This window comes from Cervus canadensis, chromosome 3 (genome assembly GCF_019320065.1).
Source record: "Cervus canadensis isolate Bull #8, Minnesota chromosome 3, ASM1932006v1, whole genome shotgun sequence".
Taxonomy (NCBI): Eukaryota; Metazoa; Chordata; class Mammalia; order Artiodactyla; family Cervidae; genus Cervus; species Cervus canadensis.
Genome location: NC_057388.1, coordinates 56,775,463 through 56,800,369, shown reverse-complemented (window position 1 = coordinate 56,800,369; position 24,907 = coordinate 56,775,463). Strand labels below are relative to the sequence as shown.

At 39.6% G+C, this 24,907-nt stretch overlaps 1 protein-coding gene across 4 annotated transcripts in view; it reads right to left on the bottom strand.

Moving 5' to 3' along the window:
- Positions 1-24,907, bottom strand: part of ELMO1 (engulfment and cell motility 1) — a 559,777-nt gene that overhangs the window by 236,479 nt on the left and 298,391 nt on the right. For all 4 annotated transcript variants that reach the window (XM_043463190.1, XM_043463189.1, XM_043463192.1 and 1 more), the window contains one exon: positions 18,017-18,125. In XM_043463190.1, coding sequence (XP_043319125.1) covers positions 18,017-18,125 — 109 coding nt within the window. The remainder of the gene's footprint in view (positions 1-18,016; positions 18,126-24,907) is intronic.

Below are 24,907 nucleotides of genomic sequence, written 5' to 3'. Positions count from 1 at the left end.
GTTTAGTTATTTAAAATTTGTGCTGCATATCTTAGTAAACTCTTACATTTTCTTCACGCTAGTCCCAAGATGTTTTCTGTTAGGATTATTCTGAAGCAGTTTACATTTTTATTGCCATTGCTAGAAAAACCCTTTTTATCCATTTTATAATTAACTAATTATTGCTGACATATGGAAATGTTACAAAGTTTTGTTTATCCACTATGTAGCTACTCTTCTAACTTATATTAATCCTAACAGCTTTTCCATTGCTTCTTCAGGGATTTCTAGATAGTTTTATTGTCTATAATTTAAAGTACTTTGTTTCTATCAATGTGTTGTACCTCTATTTGTGTCTATCAGTATCCTTTGCATCATACTCTAGTTCCAGATTTTAATGGGAAAGCAATTTTGTTATTACCATTTTAAATATCATGTTGGTTTGTTGCATTGTAATAGTTTACAAAATGATACTAAGAATGTATCCTATTCTGTCTTTAACAGATGACATTAATGCTATCAAATACCACTTTGGATTTATTGAAATTAGCATTTCAGTTTTCATATAGAGTTTATTCAGACGTAATGGGTACCGTTCTGTTTTCTGTTACTGAGTTGCTTTGGCTTCCCTGAGATAAACGGATCTCTGAGCCAAATCCAAGGTCCACTGCTAGTAACTATCAATACAAAGGTCTTTATAACATGTACTTTGAAAACACTCATAATCTACTTTTTCAGTTTTATTTTTTAATTGCCTTTGTTTTCACCATTTAATTATTTTCAAGTTATCTTTACACTTTTCAGTAAACCACCTCGATTTGTAGGGGAAACAGGGCCACAAATCAAAGGTTAAAACTCTTAATGCGATTGAAAGTACAACAGAAGAGACACAGATAAAGTGATTTAGGAGTTTAGAGGAGGATGTGATACCCTGTTTCAGCTGCAGTTCAGGGAGGAATCAGAACAGTCACCCAAAAGGGATGTTAAAGATGAACCTGGACGAAAAGTATTGCTACAAGGCAGAAGAAGATGACAACGGGCATCTGTCTTCTGTCAGTATGTCTCTCCTCATCATGAGGCGGGCAAATCTACCAGGCTTCCCTCTCAATCTATAACCTAATTTGACAGGAGGAATGGATACTGATTGTTTTCAGCTATGTATCTTCTCAAAAATAATGTAAAAAAGGGCAAGTCCTAAAAAAGCCTATGGTAACTATAAATTATTTTCATCCATTTATAATTAAGATGTGCTTGATATATTCTTTCAAACTGCCAAACTTACTTTTTCTCAGCAACCATGTGTCTATGGAGAAAAACATTACACTATGATTCAGAAGGATATACAAGGACAGCCTTCTGACACACCAACAAAACACCCCAGAACTTCAGATTCGTATGACAGCCCCTGGATATACAGAAAGAGTTGGCTTTGCTGTGGGATGAGATGCGTTTCAGTGTCTCTGAATCTTTGCATATTCGAGTTACTTCCTTCAATAGGACAGCATTTTACAGTTAACAAAACGCTTTAACTGACGTTCTTCCTCTGATTTTCAGATGATGATGATTTTCCCGTGTTACAAATGGGAGGCCAAGGAGCAATATGTCTAGCCATCATGACAAAGACAGAATCACTGATGTCTATCAACCAGGGCTTCTGATTCCGGATACAGAAATCAGGCCCTCCCTCTCATGGTACTACTATTGTAAATCCTGATATCAATTGTTTAATTTTAGTTTTAGTGGAGTATAACTGCTTTAAAATGTTGTGTTAGTTTCTGCTGTACAATGAAGTGAATGTGCACTGTATGTATGCATATGCCCTCCCAGTCTTGAGCCTCCCTCCCACCCCTGCCCCTCAATCCCACCCCTCCAGACCATCACAGGGCACTGAGCTGGGCTCCCTGTGTTACACAGAGGCCTCCCCCCGTTATCTATTTTACACACAGTAGTGTACACACGTCAGTCCTGCTCCTTCCCATGCTGTGTCCCATGGCCATTCTCTGCATCTGCATCTCTATTCCTGCCTTCAAACAGCCTTGTCTGTACCATCTTTCTAGACTCTGGATCCATTCACATCACAAATGACCTGATTTTGTTCCTTTTCATGGCTGAGTAATATTACATTATATATATATGTATATAATATCAGTTTCATAACTATTTTAAACAACCACTTTGGAATGACTTTTATACTCTCTCCTATGACATTTTAAATTGGGGCAAAAGTGCATGTAACTTCCTAAATCCAGGTTCAGACCTTGAGTAACTTTTGCTTATTTGCTTACATTAAACTTAAGGCTGAAATAGAGTATGAAAGTATAGAATATAAAGAAGTAGAACATAAACATTTAAGACAGAATCAAGATCTGAGAGGCTTCAACTTGCCAAGGATCATGGGTACAAGCTAGTATTAGGAGGAAAAATGTCCTTAAAAGGTTTAATTGTTAAAAGCTAATTTCCTTGAGTTTTCTTTAGCCAGGATGTTCTAAGAATGAAAGTGATGGATGTATTTCTCCAAGTACGAAAACACCAATGTCCCAGAGTTAAGTGTCTATTCTAATTGCTGTGCACTCCAGAGTCCTCCAGATTGCTCATCTGTGTTATTTTTACTTGCTAAAGCAGAGGTGTCTGGGTGATGAATTATACGAGGTGCTTCACTCAGCTCCACTGGTATGTGATAATAAATATTTCCACCGAAAGACAAGGTAAGAAAATGCTTAACATTTTCATAGTGTGTGATGCAGATTTTGTTCTTGTATCTTTTTTTTTTTTAACAGAGAAGTAGCTATTAAATTTTAATCTAATTATGGTATAGTCAAACAGCTGAAGATGGCAAAGTTATTTCAGAGAAATATGAAGGCTTCAATCATAAATATGTGTCCATCCTGCCCTTCAGAACACACTGGAGAATAACACACGCGGAAGCATAATTGAGGAAGTGGAATATCCATTTGCTAAAAAGAAAATAAGGTAGTGGAGCTCTAGTAGCAAAGTGATGAAAAATGAAATACATTATAATCAAACTTCAATTTCCATTTTTCTGCAACCTTTGATATTGTGACCTGAAAAAATACAGTGCATTTCCTCAACTCCCAATAAAGGCAAAATGACAGAGGGCTATAATCTGAATTCAATTTGTTATAGTTTTTTTGTAGCAGTAAAGAAAATGCAGAAAATAGGTTTCAAAGTAAAGGGACAGAATTAAGGGTTTGACTAGTTTCCCAATTTTCTTTAGCTACCCATCATCCTATGGCCACGCAGGGAAGACTAGTTTCAATCTTGGGAGAAGCTGATGATTGCTATGACCTTTAAATATTCTAGTCCCCTCTCAGTGACTGAGTTTGACACAAGCACATGGTCATAGGCTAGACAAAGAGACATGAGAAAAAGTTTGCTAAAGGGCTTTTGGGTCTACAGTCATACCACCCTGAACACATCCTATCTTATCTGAAGGGCTTTTGAAAACATTTTTATACACCTAAGAAAGATTCTCTGGAAGACACAGCCTCTTGTTCTTCTGGACCATGTGATGGTAGCTGCCATTTTGCTATAAGCACAAGGACAAATTTGGTAATGCCAAGAATGGCAGAACCGAAAGATGGAAAGAACTTGGGTCTTTGGTGACATCACTAAACAGATGACCACACCCAGAACCTACTCAAGTCTGAAGCTGTGACACTCAATAAATGTTCTTCTCATGTTGGCCATTTTGAGTTGGGATTTTGATTACTTGAAGCTGAAAACCTCCTAACTGACTCTCCATTCATCACTTGGGCTAGGCTAGAGTAAGATAAGTTTGTCTCTGGTCCTGGCACTGCATATTGTCATGCTTTCAAGGTCTTGTCACACCCAGAAAACATAATCCAGTTCTAGAATTTTATGCCTAGGACTGTAACATTTCTTTTTATTGTTAAAGTTCTTCTACTGGTTCCCACTTCACTATCTGGTGAAATCCAGACACCTCTGTGCTGCAAATCCTTTTATCTTTATCTTTGCCTCTCCTGTCAGAATTTCCTCCATTTGCCTGTTCCCTCAAGCTTCCTGCTTTTGCTATACTGAAGTACAAGCCCTCCATATCTGCGAGGGACTGGTTCCAGGATTGGTTGGATCTAATGATGCAGAACCAGCAGATAAGAAGAGCAGACTGTAGAATTCTCTGAACCTCCTGGTCTTTCCACCTACAATTCTCACCACCTGGAATTTTCAACAGCTTCCTCCCACTGTGCCTGCCTGGTTATTCTTTTCTTTATCTTCATGATTACACACACTCAGATATCTCTTCTTGAACAAGATGGCGGAGGAGTAGGTGTATGTGGAGTACATCTCTCTCCACGGATACATCAGGAATACATCTTCAGACACAGAAGTGCATGCAGAACGCCATCTGAGAGCAGACAGGAGTACCTGACCAGTGGAAAAGAATATATAGAACCACATAAACTCGATAGGATGAAGGAACTAAGGGGAAAAACAGGAGTGTTAGTAGGACTGGACCTGCCCTTAGTGGGTGGCGGGTGGGGGAACTGAAGCAGGGGTCTGATCCCCACATCAGGGCAATTGTCTGAGTCAGAGGAGAAACATTTAAGGCTGAGAGTGAACCAGCTGATCTGTGGCAGCCTAAATGGAATGAGAATCAAGACAGTCCCTGCCACAGCCATACATACCCCGGACAGGGACACAGGTCCTGGAAGGTGCAACAGCTGCGAGTTAAGAGTTTAGAGATTCTGGAGCAATCTCAGGGCGAGGGCTGCTGTTGACTGTGGAGAGATGGATTGAGGGGATGGAAAGGAGGAGACTGTGGTGGGAAATGCCTATGGAGGAAAGAGGGCAGTCATGGAAGCAAGGCTATACTGCTGAGTCACGTGTAGGGGGTGGAGACATCACCACAGCCTGTCTCTCCCCACAACACCAGCATCAGCAGCTGAACAATACAGAGACTAGCCCATCAAACCCCTGACGCACTGAACTGTAGCATAGGATGCCACCCAGGGTGCCCCTTTAAGTGCCTGGTGCACCGATCTACAGTGTAGGACCAGGGGGGCCTCTCTACGTGCCTGACGCTCTGAACAGCAGAGAAGGACCCCAGGAAAGGGAGCTAAGTGCCTGAATGGGCGGAGCTACGGAGACAGACTCGCCAAACAGGCCTTCTGATTGGCAGCTACAAGAGGCTCAAAGACTCTGGTAGGGCCATAACTCCTGCAGCGGAGGCAGTCCCTGTCCCTGCGCACTTGGCGCCCCCAGGGTCCCTGTAAGCTAAGCAGCTGCTGCCCCACCTTCGTGTTCAACTCTCACTGGGCCAGGGCTGCCACAGGCAGAAAAGGCTTGCATCTATGCACGCAGGGTCACTTTGGTAGTGTCCGACTCTTCCGATCCTGTAGACTGTGGCCTGTCAGGCTTTTCTGTCAGGGAGCGGGGATCGCCAGGCAAGAATACTGGAGCGTATTGGCCAGTCCTGGTTGCCATACCCTTCTAGAGCACTGTATTTCCTGCTGCCCCAGCTGCAACTCCCCTGAGTACCTGGTGCTGCCAGAACCCCTGAGACCCAAACAGCTGCACCACCTCCACACCTGGCCTTCACAGGGGCAAACCAAAGCCCTCCAGGGCAGCCTCAGGAGCAAACCCCAGTGGACGACCCACATGCAAAAGTGGAAATAAAACCACAGTTGAAACCCAGGGACAGCATGGCTAAGGAAGAAGACCCAAAACCTTCCCACCAGCTGTACAAGCTGTAGATTAAATCCACACGATCAACTATGCAGACTCTGTATCTATGGAATAGATAAAAGGTCATTGAGAATTCCCATAAAAGAAAACACACTAGTTCTGATAGCTGTGGACATTGGAGGCAAGAAAACACAGGAGTAGGACCAGACTGGAATCTGAGCTGCCCCCACAACAGGTCCAGAGATCAGCAGTGTTGGAGGGCATCCTAGAGAGGGGAGGTGGACTGTGACTCCCAGAGAGGAAAAGGACTCTGACAGCAGTGACTCAAGAAAAACATTTATTATTCTATGTTTTGACGTGTTCTGTAGATTCTCTTGGAATTCTTTTTCCCCTTTTTTCCTCTTCTGTTGTAGTTGTGGATTTTATTGGCACTATGAAATCTAATTAAGCTTTTGAGCTTTTTTTCCCTCAGTTAATTAGTAATTAATTATTATTAGTTATTATTTCAATGTTGTTAGAAACCTCTGCCTCTACACTGGGCTTTTGCAGTTCTGTGGAGTTTTCCTTTTTTTTTTCTTTTTTTTTAATTAAAATTTTTAACTTTTAAAACCTGTTATTATTTTTTCTACATTTATTCCTTTGTTTGCTTTTCCTACTGTTCTTTTCCCCTTGCAGTTAATCTTTAATGTATATAAATCTTTATCTACCTCTGCTGAAAATACTTCTGAAATAACTTTGCATATCTATTCTTTCTTTTCTTTCTTTCCTTTCCTCTTAACATATTAGTTTTATTTTCATTGCTTTATTCCCCAATTGGCACTTTACTTTAGTTTTATTTTCCAGTTTGTGCTTTTGCTAGTTTTGTTCTGGTAGATACAATTTTTGGTTTCCTTTGTTCGCTGGGTCAATCTATTGTACTTTATTTTTGTTGGACTGTTTTGATTTTGCTTATGGATGTATATGTATAGGTTTATATTCAGTCACACTTTTATTGTTGTTATAAACCTCTGCCTCTACACCAGGCTTTTGCAGTTCTGTGAAGTTTTCCTTTTTTTTCCCCTTTTTTCTTCCTTTTTCTTCTTTTCTCTTTTTTATAATTTTAATTTCTAATTTTAAAAAAATCTATTATATTTTTCTACATTTATTCCTTTGTTTGCCTTTCCTATTGTTCTTTTCCCCTTGCAGTTAATATTTAATGTATATAAATCTTCTTCATCTACCTCTATTTAACTCTGCATATCTATTCTTTCTTTCTTTTCTTTCTTTCCTTTCCTCTCAACATATTTGTCAGTTTTGTTTTCATTGCATTATTCCCCATTTGGCACCTTGTTTTAGTTTTGTTTTCCAGTTTCTGCTTTAGTTAGTTTTGTTCTTAACTGGTAAATATAATTTTTTATTTCCTTTGTTTGCCAGGTCAGTCTACTGTATTTTATTTTTGTTGGACTGTTTTGACTTTGCTCATGGGTGTATATGTATATGTGTATATTCCATTATTTTAATTATTATTTGCCTGATTTTGTAACTGCCATTTGTCGAGTTCATCTTTGGTTTCTCGTTTTTGAACATTTGTTTTAACCTCACTTAATGCCATAACAAACCACTTGTGAAATCTTCGTTCCTAACCAGAGATCAAGCCCTGAGCTTTGGAATAGGAGCACTGACTCCAAGACCCTAGACTACCAGAGAACTAACCTTAGAGAGTATCAAATAGAGAGAACTCACACAAAGGAAACCACTTGAATACAAGACCCAGCATCACCGAACCACCAGTAGCACCCTGTTCAGGACGCCTCATCTAAACAACTAACAAAACGAAAGTACAAACATAATTATCAGCAGACAGGGTTACCACCTCACTCAGCCTTGCCCGTCAGAGGAAAAACAAACAAAAACCCAGTACAAATCTCATCCTATATGAAGCTTACACAAACCACTGAACCAACCTTAGGAGGGTAGAGATGAAAAGGAAGAAAGAATTCAACCTTGAAGCCTGGGAAAAGGAGACCTCAAACACAATAAGTTTAAAAAATACAATGAAAAGGCAGAAAGACACTACACCAATGAAGGAACAAACTAGAAACACAGAAGTCCTAATAAATGAAGAGGAAACAGGCGAACTCCCTGAAAAGGAATTCAGAGTAGTGATAGTAAAGATCACCAAAAACCTTGAAAACAAAATGGGGAAAATGCAAGAATCAATTAACACAGACCTAGAAGAATTAAAGAATAAACATACAGAGACAAACAACACAATTACTGAAACTAAAAATACTCTAAAAGGAAACAATAGCAGAATATCTGAAGCAGAAGAATGAATCATTGAGCTGGAAGATAAAATGGTGGAAATAACTTCTGAAGAGCAGAATAAAGTAAAAAGAATGAAAAGAACTGAGGATAGTCTCAGAGACTTCTGGGACAATGTCAAACACACCAACATTCAAATTATAGGGGTACCAGAAGAAGAAGAGAAAAAGAAAGGGTATGAGGAAAATTTTGAAGAGATTATAGTTGAAAATGTCCCCAACATGGAAAAGGAAATAGTCAAGTCCAAGAGGCACAGAGAGTCCCATACCAGATAAACCCAAGGAGAAACATGCCAAGACACATACTCATCAAACTAACAAAGACTGAACACAAAGAAAGAGAGCAAGGGAGAAGCAACAAGTAACATAGAAGGGAAACCCCATATGATTAACAGCTGATCTTTCAGCAGAAACTCTGCAGGCCAGAAGGGAATGGCAGGATATATTTAAAGCACTGAAAGGGGAAAACCTACAACCAAATCCTTGTAGCCAGCAAGGGTCTCATTCAAAATTGATGGAGAAATGAAATGTTTTTCAGAGAAGCAAAAGTTAAGAGAATTCAGTACCACCAAACCAGCTTTACAACAAATGTTGGGGACTTATATAGTCAAGAAATACAAGAGAGAGGGAAAAAAAAAGATCTACAAAATCAACCCCAAACAACTAAGAAAATGGCAATTGGAATGTGTGTGTGTGTGTGTGTGTGTGTGTGTTAGTTGCTTAGTCATGTCCAACTCTTTGCAACCCAGTAGACTGCAGCCCACCAGGCCCCTCCACCCATGGGATTCTCCAGGCAAGAACGCTGGAGTGGGTTGCCATTCCCTTCTCCAAAAGGAACTATAGAAAGAAAGAAAGTGAAGTCACTCAGTCCTGTCCAACTCTTTGCGACCCCATTGACTGTAGCCTACCAGGCTCCTCCATCCATGGAATTTTCCAGGCAAGAGTACAGGAGTGGGTTGCCATTTCCTTCTTCAAACTGGAACATATATATCAATAATTACTTTAAAATGTAAAGGGATTAAATGCTCCAACCAAAAGACACAGACTGGCTGAATGGATAAAAAAACAAGACCCATATATATGATGTCTACAAGAAACCCACTTCAGACCTCAAGACACATATAGACTGAAAGTGAGAGGATGGAAAAATATATTCCCTGCAAATGCAAAGCAAAAGAAAGCTGAAGTAACAATTCTTATATCAGACAAAATAGACCTCAAAATAATAAAGAAGATTACAAGAGATAAGGAAGGACACTACATAATGATCAAGGGATCAATCCAAGAGGAAGACATAACAATTGTAAATATCTATGCACCCAACATAGGAGCATCTCAATACATAAGACAGACACTAACAGACATAAAAGGAGAAATTGATAGTGACATAATAATAGTAGGAGACCTTAACACCCCACTCGCACCAATGGACAGATCATCAAAACAGAAAATTAATAAGGAAACACAAGTCTTAAATGATACATTAGATGAAATGGATCTCATTGATACCTTCAGGACATTCCATCCAAATGTAGAAGAGTACACATTCTCGTCAAGTACACATGGAACATTCTCCAGGGTAGACCACATCTTGGGTCACAGATCAAACCTCAGTAAATTTAAGAAAATTGAAATCGTATCAAGAGTCTTCTCCGACCACAACGCTATGAGACTAGAAATCAATTACAAGAAAAAAACTGTAAGAAACACAAACACGTGGAGATTAACCAACACATTTCTAAATAACCAACAGGTTACTGAAGAAATCAAAAGGGAAATCAAAAAATTTCTAGAAACAAATGACAATGAAAACACAACAACTCAAAACCTATGGGATGCAGCAAAAGCAGTTCTAAGAGGAAAGTTTATAGCAATCTTACCTCAAGAAACAACAAAAACATAAAATAGACAACCTAACTTTCACCTAAAACAACTGGAAAAAGAAGAACCAAAAACCCCCAAAATTAGTAGAAGGAAATAAATCACAAAGATCCAAGCAGAAATAAATGAAAAGGACATGAAAGAAACAACAGTAAAAATTAATTAAACTAAAAGCTGGCTCTTTGAGAAGATAAACAAAATTGACAAACCTTTATCCAGACTCATCAAGAAAAAAAGAGAGAAGAATCAAATCAACAAAATTAGAAATGAAAAAGGAGAGGTTACAACACACAATGCAGAAAATACAAAGGAGTATAAGAGACTATTATGAACAACCATATGACAATACAATGGAAAACCTGGAAGAAATGGACAGATTCTTAGAAAAGTTCAATCTTCCAAGACTGAACCAAGAAGAAATAGAAATTATGAACAGCCCAATTACAAGCACTGAAATTGAAGCTGTGATCAAAAATCTCCCCAAAACACAAAAGCCCAGGACCAGATGGCTTCACAGGAGAATTCTATCAAACATTTAGATAAGAGCTAATGCCTATCCTTCTAAAACTCTTTCAAAAAAATGCAGAGGAAGGAACACTTCTGAATTCATTCTACAAGGCCACCATCATCTGATCATTTGATATCATTTGATATCACCATCTGATATCAAAACGAGACAAAGACAACAAAGAAAAAGAAAACTACAGGTCAATATCACTGATAAACATAGAGGCAAAAATCCTCAAAAAAAATTTAGCAAACAGAAATCAGCAACACATCAAAAAGCTCATACACCATGATCAAGTTGGGTTTATTCCAGGAATGCAAGGATTCTTCTATATATGCAAATCAATCAATGTGATACACCATATTAACAAATTGTAAGATAAAAATCATATGATAACCTCAACAGATGCAGAAAAAGCGTTTGACAAAATTCAGCACCCATTTATGATTAAAACTCTTCAAAAAATGGGCATAGAAGGAACCTACCTCAATTTAGTAAAGGCCATATATGATAAGCTTATAGCAAACATTATTCTCAATGGTGAAAAACTGAAAGTGTTTCCCCTAAGATCAGGAACAAGATAAGGGTGTCCAGTTTCACCACTGTTATTCAACATAGTTTTGGAAGTCCTAGCTACAGCAATCAGAGAAGAATAAGAAATAAAATAAATCCAGATCAGAAAAGAAGAAGCAAAGATCTCACTGTTTTCAGATGACATGATACTGTATGTAGAAAACCCTAAAAATAGTATCAGAAAATTACTAGAGTTAATCAGTGGATTTAGCAAAGTTGCATGATACAAAATCAATACACAGAAGTCACTTGCATTTCTATATACTAACAATGAAAAATCAGAAAGAAATTAAGGAATCAATCCCATTTGCCGTTGCAATAAAAGAATTAAATATCTAGGAATAAACTTACCTACGGAGACAAAAAGAACTGTACATAGAAAATTATAAGACACTAAACACGAAATCAAAGATGACATAAACAGATGGAGAGCTATTCCATGTTCCTGGGTAGGAAGAATTAATATTGTGAAAATGACTATACTACCAAACACAACCTACAGATTCAGTGAGATCCCTATCAAATTACCAATAGCCTTTATCACAGAACTAGAACAAAAAATTTCATTCATATGGAAATACAAAAGACCCCAAACAGTCAAAGCGGTTTTGAGAAAGAAGAATGGAGTTGGAGGAATCAACTTTCCTGGCTTCAGATTATACTACAAAGCTACAGTCATCAAGACAGTATAGTACTGGCACAAAAACAGAAACATAGACCAATGGAACAAGATAGAAAGCCCAGAAATAAACACACACACCTATGGGTACCTTGTTTTTGACAAAGGAGGCAAGAATATACAATGGGGCAAAGACAGCCTCTTTAGTAAATGGTGCTGGGAAAATTGGACAGCTACATGTAAAAGAATGAAATTAGAACACTTCCTAACACCACACAACCATGCATAAAGATAAACTCAAAATGGATTGAAGACCTAAATATAAGACCAGAAACTACAAAACTCTTAGAGGAAAACACAGGCAGAACACTCGACATAAATGAAAGCAAGATCCTCTATGACCCACCTCCTAGAGTATCAGAAATAAAAACAAAAGTAAATAAGTGGGACCTGATTAAACTTAAAAGCTTTTGCACAGCAAGGGAAACTATAAGCAAGGTGAAAGAAAACCCTCTAAATGGGAGAAAATAATAACAAACGAAACAACTGACAAAGTATTAATTTCCAAAATATACAAGCAGCTCATACAACTCAATGCCAGAAAAACAAACAACCCAATCAAAAAGTGGGAAAAAGACCTAAACAGACATTTCTCCAAAGAAGACATACAGATGGCTAACAAATGCATGAAAAGATGCTCAACATCACTCATTATTAGAGACATTCAAATACAATGAGATATCACCTCACACCAGTTAGAATGGCCATCATCAAAATGTCTACGAACAATAAATGCTGGAGAAAAGAGAACACTCTTGCACTGTGGGTGGGAATGTAAACTGATACAGCCATTATGGAAGATGGTATGGATATTCCTTAAAAAACTAGGAATAAAACCACCATATGACCCAGCAACCCCACTCCTAGGCATATACCCGGAGGAAACCGAAATTGAAAAGGACACATGTATCCCATTGTTCACTGCAGCACTATTTACAACAGCTAGAACATGGAAGCAACCTAGATGTCCATCGACAGATGAATGGATAAAGAAGGTGTGGTACATATACACAATGGAATATTACTCAGCCATAAAAAGGAGCACATTTGAGTCAGTTATGATGAGGTGGATGGACCTAGAACCTATTACACAGAGTGAAGTGAGTCAGAAAGAGAAAGATAAATATCATATTCTAATACATATATACAGAATCTAGAAGAATGGTATTGAAGAACTTATTTACAGGGCAGCAGTGGAGAAACAGACATAGAGAATAGACTTATGAACATGGGGAGAGGGGAGGAGAGGGTGAGATGTATGGAAAGAGTACCATGGAAACTTACATTACCATATATAAAACAGATAGCCAACGGGAATTTGCTGTCTGGCTCAAGAAACTCAAGCAGGGGCCCTGTATCAACCTAGAGGGGTGGGATGGGGAGGGAGATGGGAGGGAGGTTGAAAAGGAAGGGGATATATATATACCTGTGGCTGATTCATGTTGAGGTTTGACAGAAAACAACAAAATTCTGTAAAGCAATTATCCTTCAGTAAAAAATAAATTAAAAAGAAAAAAAAAATCTCTTCTTGAGCAATGTCATATCCCTTCCTCAGCCTGCATGGCTTTCCATGAACAAAATAACTAAACAATGCCCCTAGGAACATTAATATATCTTAAATGTAATCTACAAATAGTAAGATGCTTTATAATTATTTGTTTACGTGAAAGCCTCTCCAGTCAGCACGTGAACTGCTTGAGGATGAAGTGTGTGTTCTAAGTCCTCGTCATCAGTATAGGTTTCCCAGGTGGCTCCACGGTAAAGAATCCTCCCGCCAAGCAGGAGACCTGGGTTCAATCCTTGGGTCAGAAAGATCTCCTGGAGAAGGAAATGCCTACCCACTCCAGCATTCTTGCCTGAAAAATTCCATGGACAGAGGAACCTGGCTGGACCCATGGGGTCTCAAAAGAGGTACCACTTAGTGACTAAACAACAACCTAGAGGAAGAGCTCTAGCTATTGAACGAATGAGAAATAAAAATAAATATCCTAGCTCTAACTGCAATTGGAATATAACTTATCTGTTGGATCCTTATCCAGAGTATAAGTAATTAACCTATTTGTATCAGAAATCAAATTTTCTTTGCATCCCTCAGAAGCTTATTATTGCTTTCAAAACAGTACTACAATAGCAAAAACAATAGTTATCATTGTTAGCTCCTGTTAGGAGCAGGGTTTCTTCATAAGGAATCGATTAGCCTGTATTATGCCTCCTTTCCTTTGTAAGGAAACCATTTCCTGCTTTCCCCTACTCTCACCCACCCCACATTCACAAACACACTTCTCCTTTTGAAAACTTTCTCCCTCTGCTTCGATCTTCTTCTACGTGGGGCTGACAATTCTACAACCCAGGCCAGGGGGATGTGAGACTACCTCTAGGTCAATAGGATTCTTCTTTTTGTGATTTTTAAAATTGAAACTAAAAGAACACAAGTGCCTCAAACAAGCCCCATAAAGAAAGCCAGTATCAAACCAGCCAATTCTAAAGGAAATCAATCCTGAATATTCACTGGAAGGACTGATGCTGAAGCTGAACTTCCAATATTTTGGCCACCTGAAGCGAGGAGCCAACTCATTAGAACAGACCCTGATGCTGGGAAAGATTGAAGGCAGGAGGAGAAGGGGACGACGGAGGATGAGATGGTTGGATGGCATCACTGACTCAATGGACACGAGTTTGAGCAAGCTCCAGGAGCTTGTGAAGGACAGGGAGGCCTGGCGTGCTGCAGTCCATGGAGGTCACAAAGAGTCGGACAGGACTGAGTGACTGAACAATAACAACAGAATGTACGGAATGAAGAAACAGAGGACACGGTTCCAGATCTTGCTTCCAGTTGTCACTTAAATCAGAGCACTTTCCCTCCTTGGCTTAACTTGCAGTTTGTTTGTTTATGGGAAGTAAAATCGCATCACTTGAAAAAAGACTATCATCTTCCACCTAAAGCACATCCATGATCTCATTTAACCCTCCCAACAACTATATGCAGTAGACGGTATCTTTATTTTATGGATAAGGAACCAGAAAGCTCAGAACAGAGAAGAAGCATGCCCAAGGCATCTGATTAATAGCTGAGCTATGATTCAAATCAGGTCATTCAGATGCCAAAATGTAAACACTTGACTTCCCCGCCTCTTTCTGAACCACTCTTTGAGCAACCTGAACACCAATTTGAATTCAGTGACCCTAGACAATAGGCAGGAAGCACAAGTCTTCTCTTCATTAATAAAAATAGATGCTATTGATGTTGGTTAACTCCCGGGGGTATTACAGACTTCAATTAGATACCTTGATAAAGTGCTCTGAGAATATAAACAGGCATTGTTTTACAGACTACACTACTAAACATTTGCATCTTACAATGCCAATAACTGGGATGCAGAAAAATAGTGCTTTTTTAAAAGTAATCCAAAAAGACCCTGTGCATAAATATTCGGTATTAGTAATTTAACTGAACATTAATATGTTTGCTTCAGACACTAAGATATAATTGGTATTTCAGAAGCGGGTTCCCTCAAAAGACCTTAAGTTAAACCAAAAGGCAAAACATTTCTAGAAAATTGAATCTTCCTACTATTGTAGAAAAATCAGTTAGAATTTTAATTGGTACTTCTTCAGTCTCGGTACTTGCTCATAGACGTAACGTGACCATGATCTTCCCGGTCAATTATTAACACAAATCATGATTTGGGAATGGAGAAAAGCAAACATACACAAACCAAAGGAAGATGGATTTGTGTGTGAACCTAATTTTCCTCCGAAGAAAAACAGACATCTCCTCAACGTAAGGGTATGCTTAGATTTACTTTTTCTATTAGTAACTTATTTAATATGGCAACAGACAAAAGGCAATCCATTAAAAAGCAATTTTCCTCTTACTCCAGGGTGTTTCATCATTTGCTATCGAGCACTCAATCAGAATGTAGCAATCCTTTAATATTTTATGAGTGGAAAACAACCAATTTGGGCATGTAGACTTCAGAAACGTGGGGGTCTTTGGTAGGCTTGCAAAATGTCAGAAATGGGCTCTGCAGTCAGTAGAGGGTGAACCCAGGTCACCCTGAAAGCTCAGACTACTGAAATTTGAAAATCATGTTTTAGATCAGATAATGGGTGTATATATACAAATATTTATGAATATATCAACACACATTTATAACTAAGAGGGAAAAACATCAGTTTCAACTCACATACTTTCTCAAGCGGAAGACTGACTCCTGGGGACAGAGACCATATCTGGCTCACCTTTGTACCTACAGTATTCAACATAGTCTCTGGCATATTGTAATTAATCAGTAGATTTTTATTAAACGAATGAATAGATGCATTTATCATCTTAGACGAAAGGAAGCCTGCCACGGAGATGTGAGAAACCAGACCTGAGCAGGTGCTAAGCAAGTTGCAGCAGCATATTGGAGGGCTTCTCTGCAGCAGAAGGTTCTCACCTTCTGAAATGGTGCATAGTGTCTGGAATACCTCCAGGGATCCCAGAGGTATTTGCCTTCATTCTTACTTGGTTACCTCAGCCCATAGGAATGGGATTCTCTCCTGGCTCCTGGCTTGACTACCAGGTCCTCAAAAATCTGGGGCGGGTGCTCTACACCAGGCAGAGGTAGGAATATGAACACGTAGTGAAGTCTGCTACTCGTTACTCAAGGACACAAATGTCATAAGTAGTCAAGACAGAACCCTGCTGCCTGTTGTCCCCAACATTCTCCTTCTAGTCCATCATATTTCTGTTCTGTGCTAACTTGTAGCATAATGGACACATGTCCATTGGGCAAAGGAGAAAAGCAGAAAGCTGTATGACAGCTCAAAGTATGACAGTCAAAGCACACAAGAGCATACCTTCTGCCATCATCAGGGTGAGAGTAGAGAGCCAAAGCAGGCCACTGGGGAAGACAAAAATGAAGGCAGGACAAGAAAAGGACACTGCAGGGCAGTGATCTGGACACAGGATATACCAGCCAAGCAGAGCGTGACTGTTCTCATTTCTGAAAATCTTGGATAGTCATCAGTGCCTTTTAGCAAGTGACTGTCTATACTTTTCCCCATCAAATTGAGATAAACAGGAAATAGTCGAGCTTATCAGACTGAGGAATTCAGGAGGATTTTTTTGATTCAGGACTTTAATTCTTCAGTGGAATACCTAGTAAGCTACACAGCAGACATAAATCTCTATAAGTTAGTGAAATGAAGAGTAGGAAGGATAACTCAGGTCAAGGATTGAGGTAAAAATGAAATGTTAGCATTGGTGATAAGTGAACCTAAGCAGACTACACAGACATCTCTCAGGATAGGTTGTTACTCTTTTAATGCAAAAATGACCTAATTTGGGCTCATAAATAATGAATTTTCATGGGAGTTCCACACCCACTTTGGTTTCTTTTCCCACCCACATTGGAAGGATGATAACACTTGCTGTTCTTGGTCAAACAGGCTCAAATTCTTAGCTTTTTTCCTTATTAAGTTCTACATTTTAAAATTTACCTCAGCAGTGATAGTAGTCAGTTTTACACTGTAAATAAAACATAACCCCCTTTCCAATTTCATCTTTAGATTCCTCCCCATCAATCATTACAGACCATTATTTTATGCTCTCAAACAGGTGACTAAATATTTATGCTTTCATAATAATACCGAACACTAGACATTCCTCTGGTATAAATAGCTTTTGCTGGTGCCTATGTTATTAAGTCTACAAAAAAAGATTTATATGTGTGTCGGCTCTATAGCTGTTATAGGGAATGGAGTTTAGCTACTATAGGGAGACTCAGTGTTAACAATGATTGCAGGCCAGGTTAAATCAGATTTGCCTTAACTGGTTAAAGCCAAATTATGCCAGGGAGCAAATGGCAAGAAAATTATCATGCTCTCTATTTCTAGGTATTCTCTCTTAAATTCTGTAACACTGTGTAAGGGAGGAAAAGAGCAATAAACATATTTCTGACCACATTTTTCATGATCAGCTACTCCTTTCCTTCAATAATTCTATCTTTCACAGAGAAAAGATTCTAAGCAAGTAAAATACTAGAAGCAAGAGAATTTCATTAAAGTGTGCAATTTTTCTTTATATAAGAAAGATGTTTCAAAAAGCAAAAAGAAAATGATCTACTGGTAGCTTAAAAATGAATTTTTAAGAAGAAACCCACAGATCTTTTCCTAAACAGAGCAATATGCACTCTTACAATATTTTTAATTTGGTCACAATACCTGCACATTTTTCCATTCCTGTAGATTTTAATATTTATTCCCAGAGCAGACATGCAGAAATACATACACGGGAAACCTGAGTCAAAGAATGTTCGGTCCACGGGAATGATGCCCATACTCAGCAGTCAGCAGCCTGGGAACCCTGCTTGTAGGTCAGAGCATCCCCAGAAACCGGATCTCTGCCAAGCTTCATACCCTGTGGGAAACGAGGGTACTTACGCAGCTCGCCCACTTTCAGGATTTCACACAGCATCTTGGTCAGCTCTATACTACTGCGGCCAAAGGGACATTCATGCTTATCTTCTCGGCTACTGTTCTCAAGCACAATCTGCAAGCAGGAAAGGAAAGAGGTCAGAAAGGGAAGTCAGTTTACAGAAAACATCAAAAGTGTTGGCTGTATTGTAGTAGAGAAACTGATCCACTCCAGACCACCAAACTAGGTCTCTTGGGAGCAGAACAAAACTGTACTCTAAGTATAGCCTCTGTATATAGGGCTGAAAACTCTCTTGTTTTCCAAATCTCCTAAAACCACTTCCAACTCTGTAAGAGGATATTTTGCTCATCAGTTTCCACTTATACAGAGGTGCCCATGGAGAGTTTTAAGAAATAGTACAATAAAGACTTTTTACATAAGTAACAGAACCACTCTCTTATTCTCCCAGTCATATCTTCCCTTTCCTGGAAATAGCAGCTCTCCTTTAACAACTTCAGCTCCTACAGTTTCTTTCTTTTTTTTTAAAATATTCTTTTCCACTATGGTGTATCATCGGGTATAGAATACAGTTCTATATGCTATACAGTAGGACCTTGTTGTCTCTCCATTCTATATCTAAAAGCTTGAAAGAAAGTGAAAGTCGCTCAGTTGTGTCCAACTCTGCAAACCCATGGACTGTATAGTCCATGGAATTCTCCAGGCCAGAATACTGGAGTGGGTATCCTTTCCCTTCCAGTGGATCTTCCCAACCCAGGAATCGAACCAGAGCCTCCTGCATTGCAGGCAGATTCTTTACCACCTGAGCTATCAGGGAAGCCATGTAAAAGCTTCAGTTCAGGTCAGCTGCTCAGTCGTTTCTGACTCTTTGCGACCCCATGAACCGCAGCACGCCAGGCCTCCCTGTCCACCACCAACTCCCGGAGTCTACTCAAACTCATGCCCATCAAGTCAGTGATGCCATCCAGCCATCTCATCCTCTGTCATCCCCCTCTCCTCCTGCCTGCAATCCCTCCCAGCATCAGGGTCTTTTCCAATGAGTCAACTCTTCACATGAGGTGGCCAAAGTATTGGAGTTTCAGCTTCAGCATCAGTCCTTCCAATGAACACCCAGGACTGATCTCCTTTAGGATGGACTGGTTGGATCTCCTTGCAGTCCAAGGGACTCTCAAGAGTCTTCTCCAACACCATAGTTCAAAAGCATCAATTTTTCCATGCTCAGCTTTCCTCACAGGCCAACTCTCACATCCACATATGACCACTGAAAAAACCATAGCCTTGACCAGATGGACCTTTGTTGGCAAAGTAATGTCTCTGCTTTCTAGGCTGGTCATAACTTTCCTTCCAAGGAGTAAGCGTCTTTTAATTTCATGGCTGCAATCACCATCTGCAGTGATTTTGGAGCCCCCAAAAATAAAGTCTGACACTGTTTCTACTGTCTCCCCATCTATTTCCCATGAAGTGATGGGACCCTGCTAATCCTAAACTGCCACTCCACCCCTCCCCTCCATATCCCTCCCCCTTGGCAACCACGTGATTTTGTTTCAAAATAGGTTCATTTGTTTCATATTTTAGATTCCACATAAAAGTGACATCATATGGTGTTTGTCTTTCTCTTTTTGGCTTACTTCACTTAGTTTGATAATTGCTAACTGCATCCATGTTGCTGCAACTGGTATTATTCCATTTTTTTTTAATGGTTCAGCTCTTATATTTAATCACGTATTTCCCACAGGAGTTTCCACGTTCTTACAAGAGCTCACCCCTGGCATTAGTTGACCAAGCACACCCAACAGGCATGTGACACACAATGGACCAACCAGAGTCCTTCCCTGAGACATCACCAAAATGGGAAAAACTGGCCCAACTATGCTGATACTACCCAAGAGGTATGACTGTAGGAGCTACCTGAAAGTGAGTCTGCAAGAAAAAAAAAAGCAAGTCAAAATGCAAGGGAAAACAGAGAGGAGAGGCAGGGGTGGCCGTGGCAGCATTTGAGTGATGAGCAAAACTACCTCCCCAAAGTTATGGTTTATTTGCTCAACCCTCCCTCTGAAAATTATTTGTGCCATCTAACAAATTCTCTTCTTTCCTTAAGCTGGTTTGAGATATTCCTACCATAACTAAGGGAGCCATTCAGCACATGTATTAAACAAAAGTAAAACAAAAGAGGAAAAACTCTACTTCAAGAATAAAGGGCTATTAGCCAGCTGTTCTAAAGCACACAAAATAACAATAATAAAAAAAAATTAAGGTTGCCAAACTTCAAATTCATACATTGACAAAAAGAATAATCAGCTTATTCATCTCTGAAGCACCTTATAACTTTCCCAGTGGGGTTGTCTGGAATGTCCTTAAAAGCTATAGGACCCTCAGTAGGTGTCTCCCAGAAGTGTTTACCACAATGCAGTGCACCGACTTATGTGGTTTTCCCCCAAGACTACGACCTCTTCAGTGGAAGAAATGGTGTTTTATTCATTCAATCAACAGTAGTAATTGAGTACCTACTGTCTATCAGAAAGATGCCTAGGACCATAGAGTGGAGAGCAAGACCAGGGCTCTGACCTATAGGAGCATCCATTCTAATCATGGGAGACAGACAAAACAAAAGAGGCAATTACAGAGAGAGTAGCACTGGTATATATACACTATCATGTATAAAAGAGTTAGTGGGAAGTTGCTAAATAACACAGGGAGCCCAGCCTGGTGTTCTGTGATGACCTAGAGCAGAGAAGTGTGGGTGGGAGTGGAGGGAGGGAAGGGATATATATATATACACACATACACACACACACATACACACACATATATATGACTGATCTGTGTTGATTTACAGCAGAAAGCAACACAACATTGTAAAGCAATTTTCCATCAATTAAAAAATTAATATATTTTTTGAAAAAGAGGTAGTTATAGTTTACAACAAGAGATACCAAAAAGATTAACTGGTTGAGGTGGTAAAGAGTAATGAGAAAGACCTGGAGAGGAGAGTGCAGATAACCAGCTGACTATTAGAAATCAAGAGGTGAGATAGAGTTTGCCATGTCAAGGTCTAGCCGAAAGAATATTCCAGGCAGAGATCAAGCACAGAGCCACTGGGTTGAGTAGGGTGTGTTTCAGACACATTCTCCTCACATGGCCTGGTCTACAATGCGGAGGGGTCTGGAGCTGTGCAGGGCAGTATTTGGATTCCAGGAGCCTGAGCAGGGGAGAGAGAGACAGAGGGTGTAGAGGTTGGCTGAAACCACGGCCCCAGGGCTCCAGCAGGTGTTATTTTCAAATTCTGAGATGCTAACCTGGAGGTTTAGACAGGTGAGCAACATGGCCTGATTTGTTTTGAAAGATCTGCAAGTGTAAAGAATGGATAGTAGGACCTAAGAAAGAAAGCGCAGTCCTTGCGGAGGGCCTATAGCATCCCTGGCAGAGACGAAGGCAGCTCAGCTCTGACTGCAAGGTGCACTCATCACACAGAAAGTGATCAAAAAGGCAAGGAGAACACACAAGAAACGAATACAGAAAGGTGTTTAGGAAAGACAGATAACAGGAAGACTATTTGGAAGAACTGAAGAAAAAAGGAGAAAATTAAAAGGAGAAGAAGGAAAAGTAAATGAAACTGCTGTTTTATTTACACAGACTGGGTTCCAAATAGCAAAGTAACATGTGGCAGCACAGTATACGGAGAATGGTTTAAAAACAAAGGAGTAGGGACTTCCCTGGCAGTCCCGTGGCTAAGATCATGCCGTCCAACGTAGGGGGATCAGGTTTGACCCCTAGTCGGGGAGTTAAGATCCCACACGCCTCACCAGCAAAAAAAAAAACAAAACAAACATAAAACAGAAGCAATATTGTAACCAATTCAATAAAGACTAAAAATAGTTCACTTCAAAAATAAATTAAAAAACCCAAAGGAGTAGAATTTCAAAACAAATGTGCTCCCATTGTTTTCCTCACAAACACTATAACAATACACACATAAATATACACACACATAATCATAGGCATTGACAGTACCACACAAACAAATCAACCACTTCCACTTGAGGATGTTCCTTCCAGCAAGCATCACATGTATACCTAACCCTAATCACAACAGAAACAGTTCCGCTTGCTGCATCAGGGGCAATTTTCAAAGCCTTCATCATCGTTGCTTTATCACCCTTATGATTGTCCAAGGAGCTGATGAACTATCCCATTCTGTGGGACTTGTCAACTGCAGCACGTGCATGCCTGCTCAGTCACTCAGTCACGTCCGAACTCAGTCACGTCCGACTCTTTGCAACCCCGTGGACTGTAGCCCTCCAGGCTCCTCTGTCCATGGAATATTTGCAGCACATGCTCACATAAATAATTATGCATTGACCCTCAGCATGAACCTAGCCTCTGCTGTCCTTAAGATTCATCATAAAAATTCTTTCTTACAGTCTCCTTAGCCAACACACATTCTGCGTTAGTTGCTTTTTTCTCTCAGCTCATCATAAACTCCAACTAAATCCCTTTTCCTTTCCAAGCAGAAAGGACCAGCACTGGAGTCCTTGAACGGCTCTGCTCCTGTTCATGGTCTTTTCTGGAAATCTGCCTGAATGTGAACAGTCTAATTCAACTGAACCTGCATCACCTTCTTCCTTTTAGGTGAATCTTTTCTGGTTCTAACCAGAAATTCCAGTTCAGAAAAGCAGAAGGGAAGAACAACTATATTCCCATCCATCAGTGAATTTTCATTTCTCTTTGAAAATATTTGTATCTGAGACAGCCCCATCAAGGAGCAAATCTGACTCTCTGGATGATGGGGAAATTAAGGGAGGAAGCACAGCACAAGACAGAACAGAAAGAAAAGACGGGACACAGGTAGTTTTCAGCCGGCCTGTAGCTCCCACCGAGGACATTCCCTGGCACTTCACATTAACATTCTATCAACATTTCATGAGCACATCAATGTTTAATGAGGACGTGATCTGAATACACTGCACGTGGAATTACTGCAGCCAATAAATGTTCCGAAAACATTTCCAAGGCACTGTTTATTAGCAGGCACTAAATTAAGGAGTAATTTAAGTAACCAATATGTAAATCAGCTTGGAAAAGCCCCGCTCTTCACTTTTTAATGTACCATCCATCTTATCATATTTACCCACCTGAAGAAAAATAAACTCCCTTTCTTTACTGGTTTTTTAGACAAGACTGACACAAATCATTCAAGTTAGTTACCTGCATAGGCTTTAAGGTCAACATTGTCACAAAAATATTCAGAAAAGACGAAATTATAAATGTTATTAATAAGATATTACTATAGTGAGAGATCACTCTTAGATTAGACAGTAGTTTTTTAACTTAATATACTAATATATCTGTTTTCAATTTCAACATTCTGGTATTATCCATGTTTACCTGACATACTTGGGCTTCTCTGCCTGGAAATATCAAAGCATATTTTTCGTCTTTATTTTTTTCCCTCACTCTTTGGTTTTAAGAGCAAACAAACTGTAACAGAAACCTCAATGGATGGAATACATATTTAAACCTGCTATTATCACTTACCTTAGAATGTTTCATACAGCAAAAGAAGCTGCAGCTGTCTGTATATTTTATAAAACACTGTATATTTATGCAATATTAAGTATAAAACATTTGATCAAATACTTCAAGTTTACAGAGTGTATTTACATATTTTCTATTCACTGACCCCAACAAGTCTATAAGACCAATGAGGCAGGTACTATTATTATTCTCTTAGGAAAGCTGAAACAACAGAAGAGGTGATCTGCTTAGATCATACCTAGGTCACTCCTGGAATTCAATTTTTAAGGTCTTCAATTTCCAAATCTCTTTCTGCACCATTATAGCTTACAAATTGCCTTCACATACACTTTGCCATGAAACTCAATGGATTTCATGTCTCAAGAGGCTAAGGGAACTTTGATCAATTTCCTCTATCTCACTGAAGTGGGTCTATAAATCCCAGCCCCTCCTAGACAAAGGTATAAGGTTCTCTCTTGGCTCATTTATCCCCTGAGGGTCAGTAACAATTACTCGGGTGAATGACTTTGTGCAGAGTGTCCCCACAGGCTTTGTTTTCATGCATTTTGAGTTCTTCTGCATTGGTGCAGATGGCAAACCTCTCTGGCTTGGGAGTGACTATTAAGAGCTGAGAACAAGGCCAGCCACACTCTATTAACTGCTTCTCTGGCTCCTGGGACCACCCTTACCGCTTAGCCTCAGCATCACATTGCTGACATCTACATTGTCCCTGGCACGCTTTCCTCCACCTTTTCCTGAGTGAGCCTCATCTGGGGTGAGTCCAGTTCATTCTGCTTTCCCTGTAGCCAGCCCTGGAGCAAGCCTTGGGGACTTCCTCCATCTCCTCTCATCTGTGGAAACTTCCTGTTCAGGCCGCTTAGACTCTCAGTGTCACAGGAAGCCTCAAGGTCTCCTCACAGGCCACCAAGGACGGTGTGTGAACCTACTTACACCAGAAACACAAGACAGAAGGTACTAGGTGCTTGTATTCAAGCAGGCATCTTCCACAGGGTTATGCAAGTTACACACGAGGTTATACAAGCTACACACGAGGTTATACAAGTTACACACGAGGTTATATAAGCTACACACGAGGTTATACAAGCTACACACGAGGTTATACAAGTTACACACGAGGTTATACAAGCTACACACGAGGTTATACAAGTACAGAGAATGAGCAAGGACCCCGAAAAACAAGTCACAGTCTGATAGTTTTGGCAAAAAAAAAAGTCCCAAGACTAAACAGTTACAGTCACCATGGGAACCTGTCCTCGGAGTCTTGTCAACCCCACAAGCTCTGCAAAAACTTCTCTTCACCCACCAGAGAAAATGCCAATCTTCTCCCATGTTAAATCAATAAATAAAAAATAAAGACCTTTACA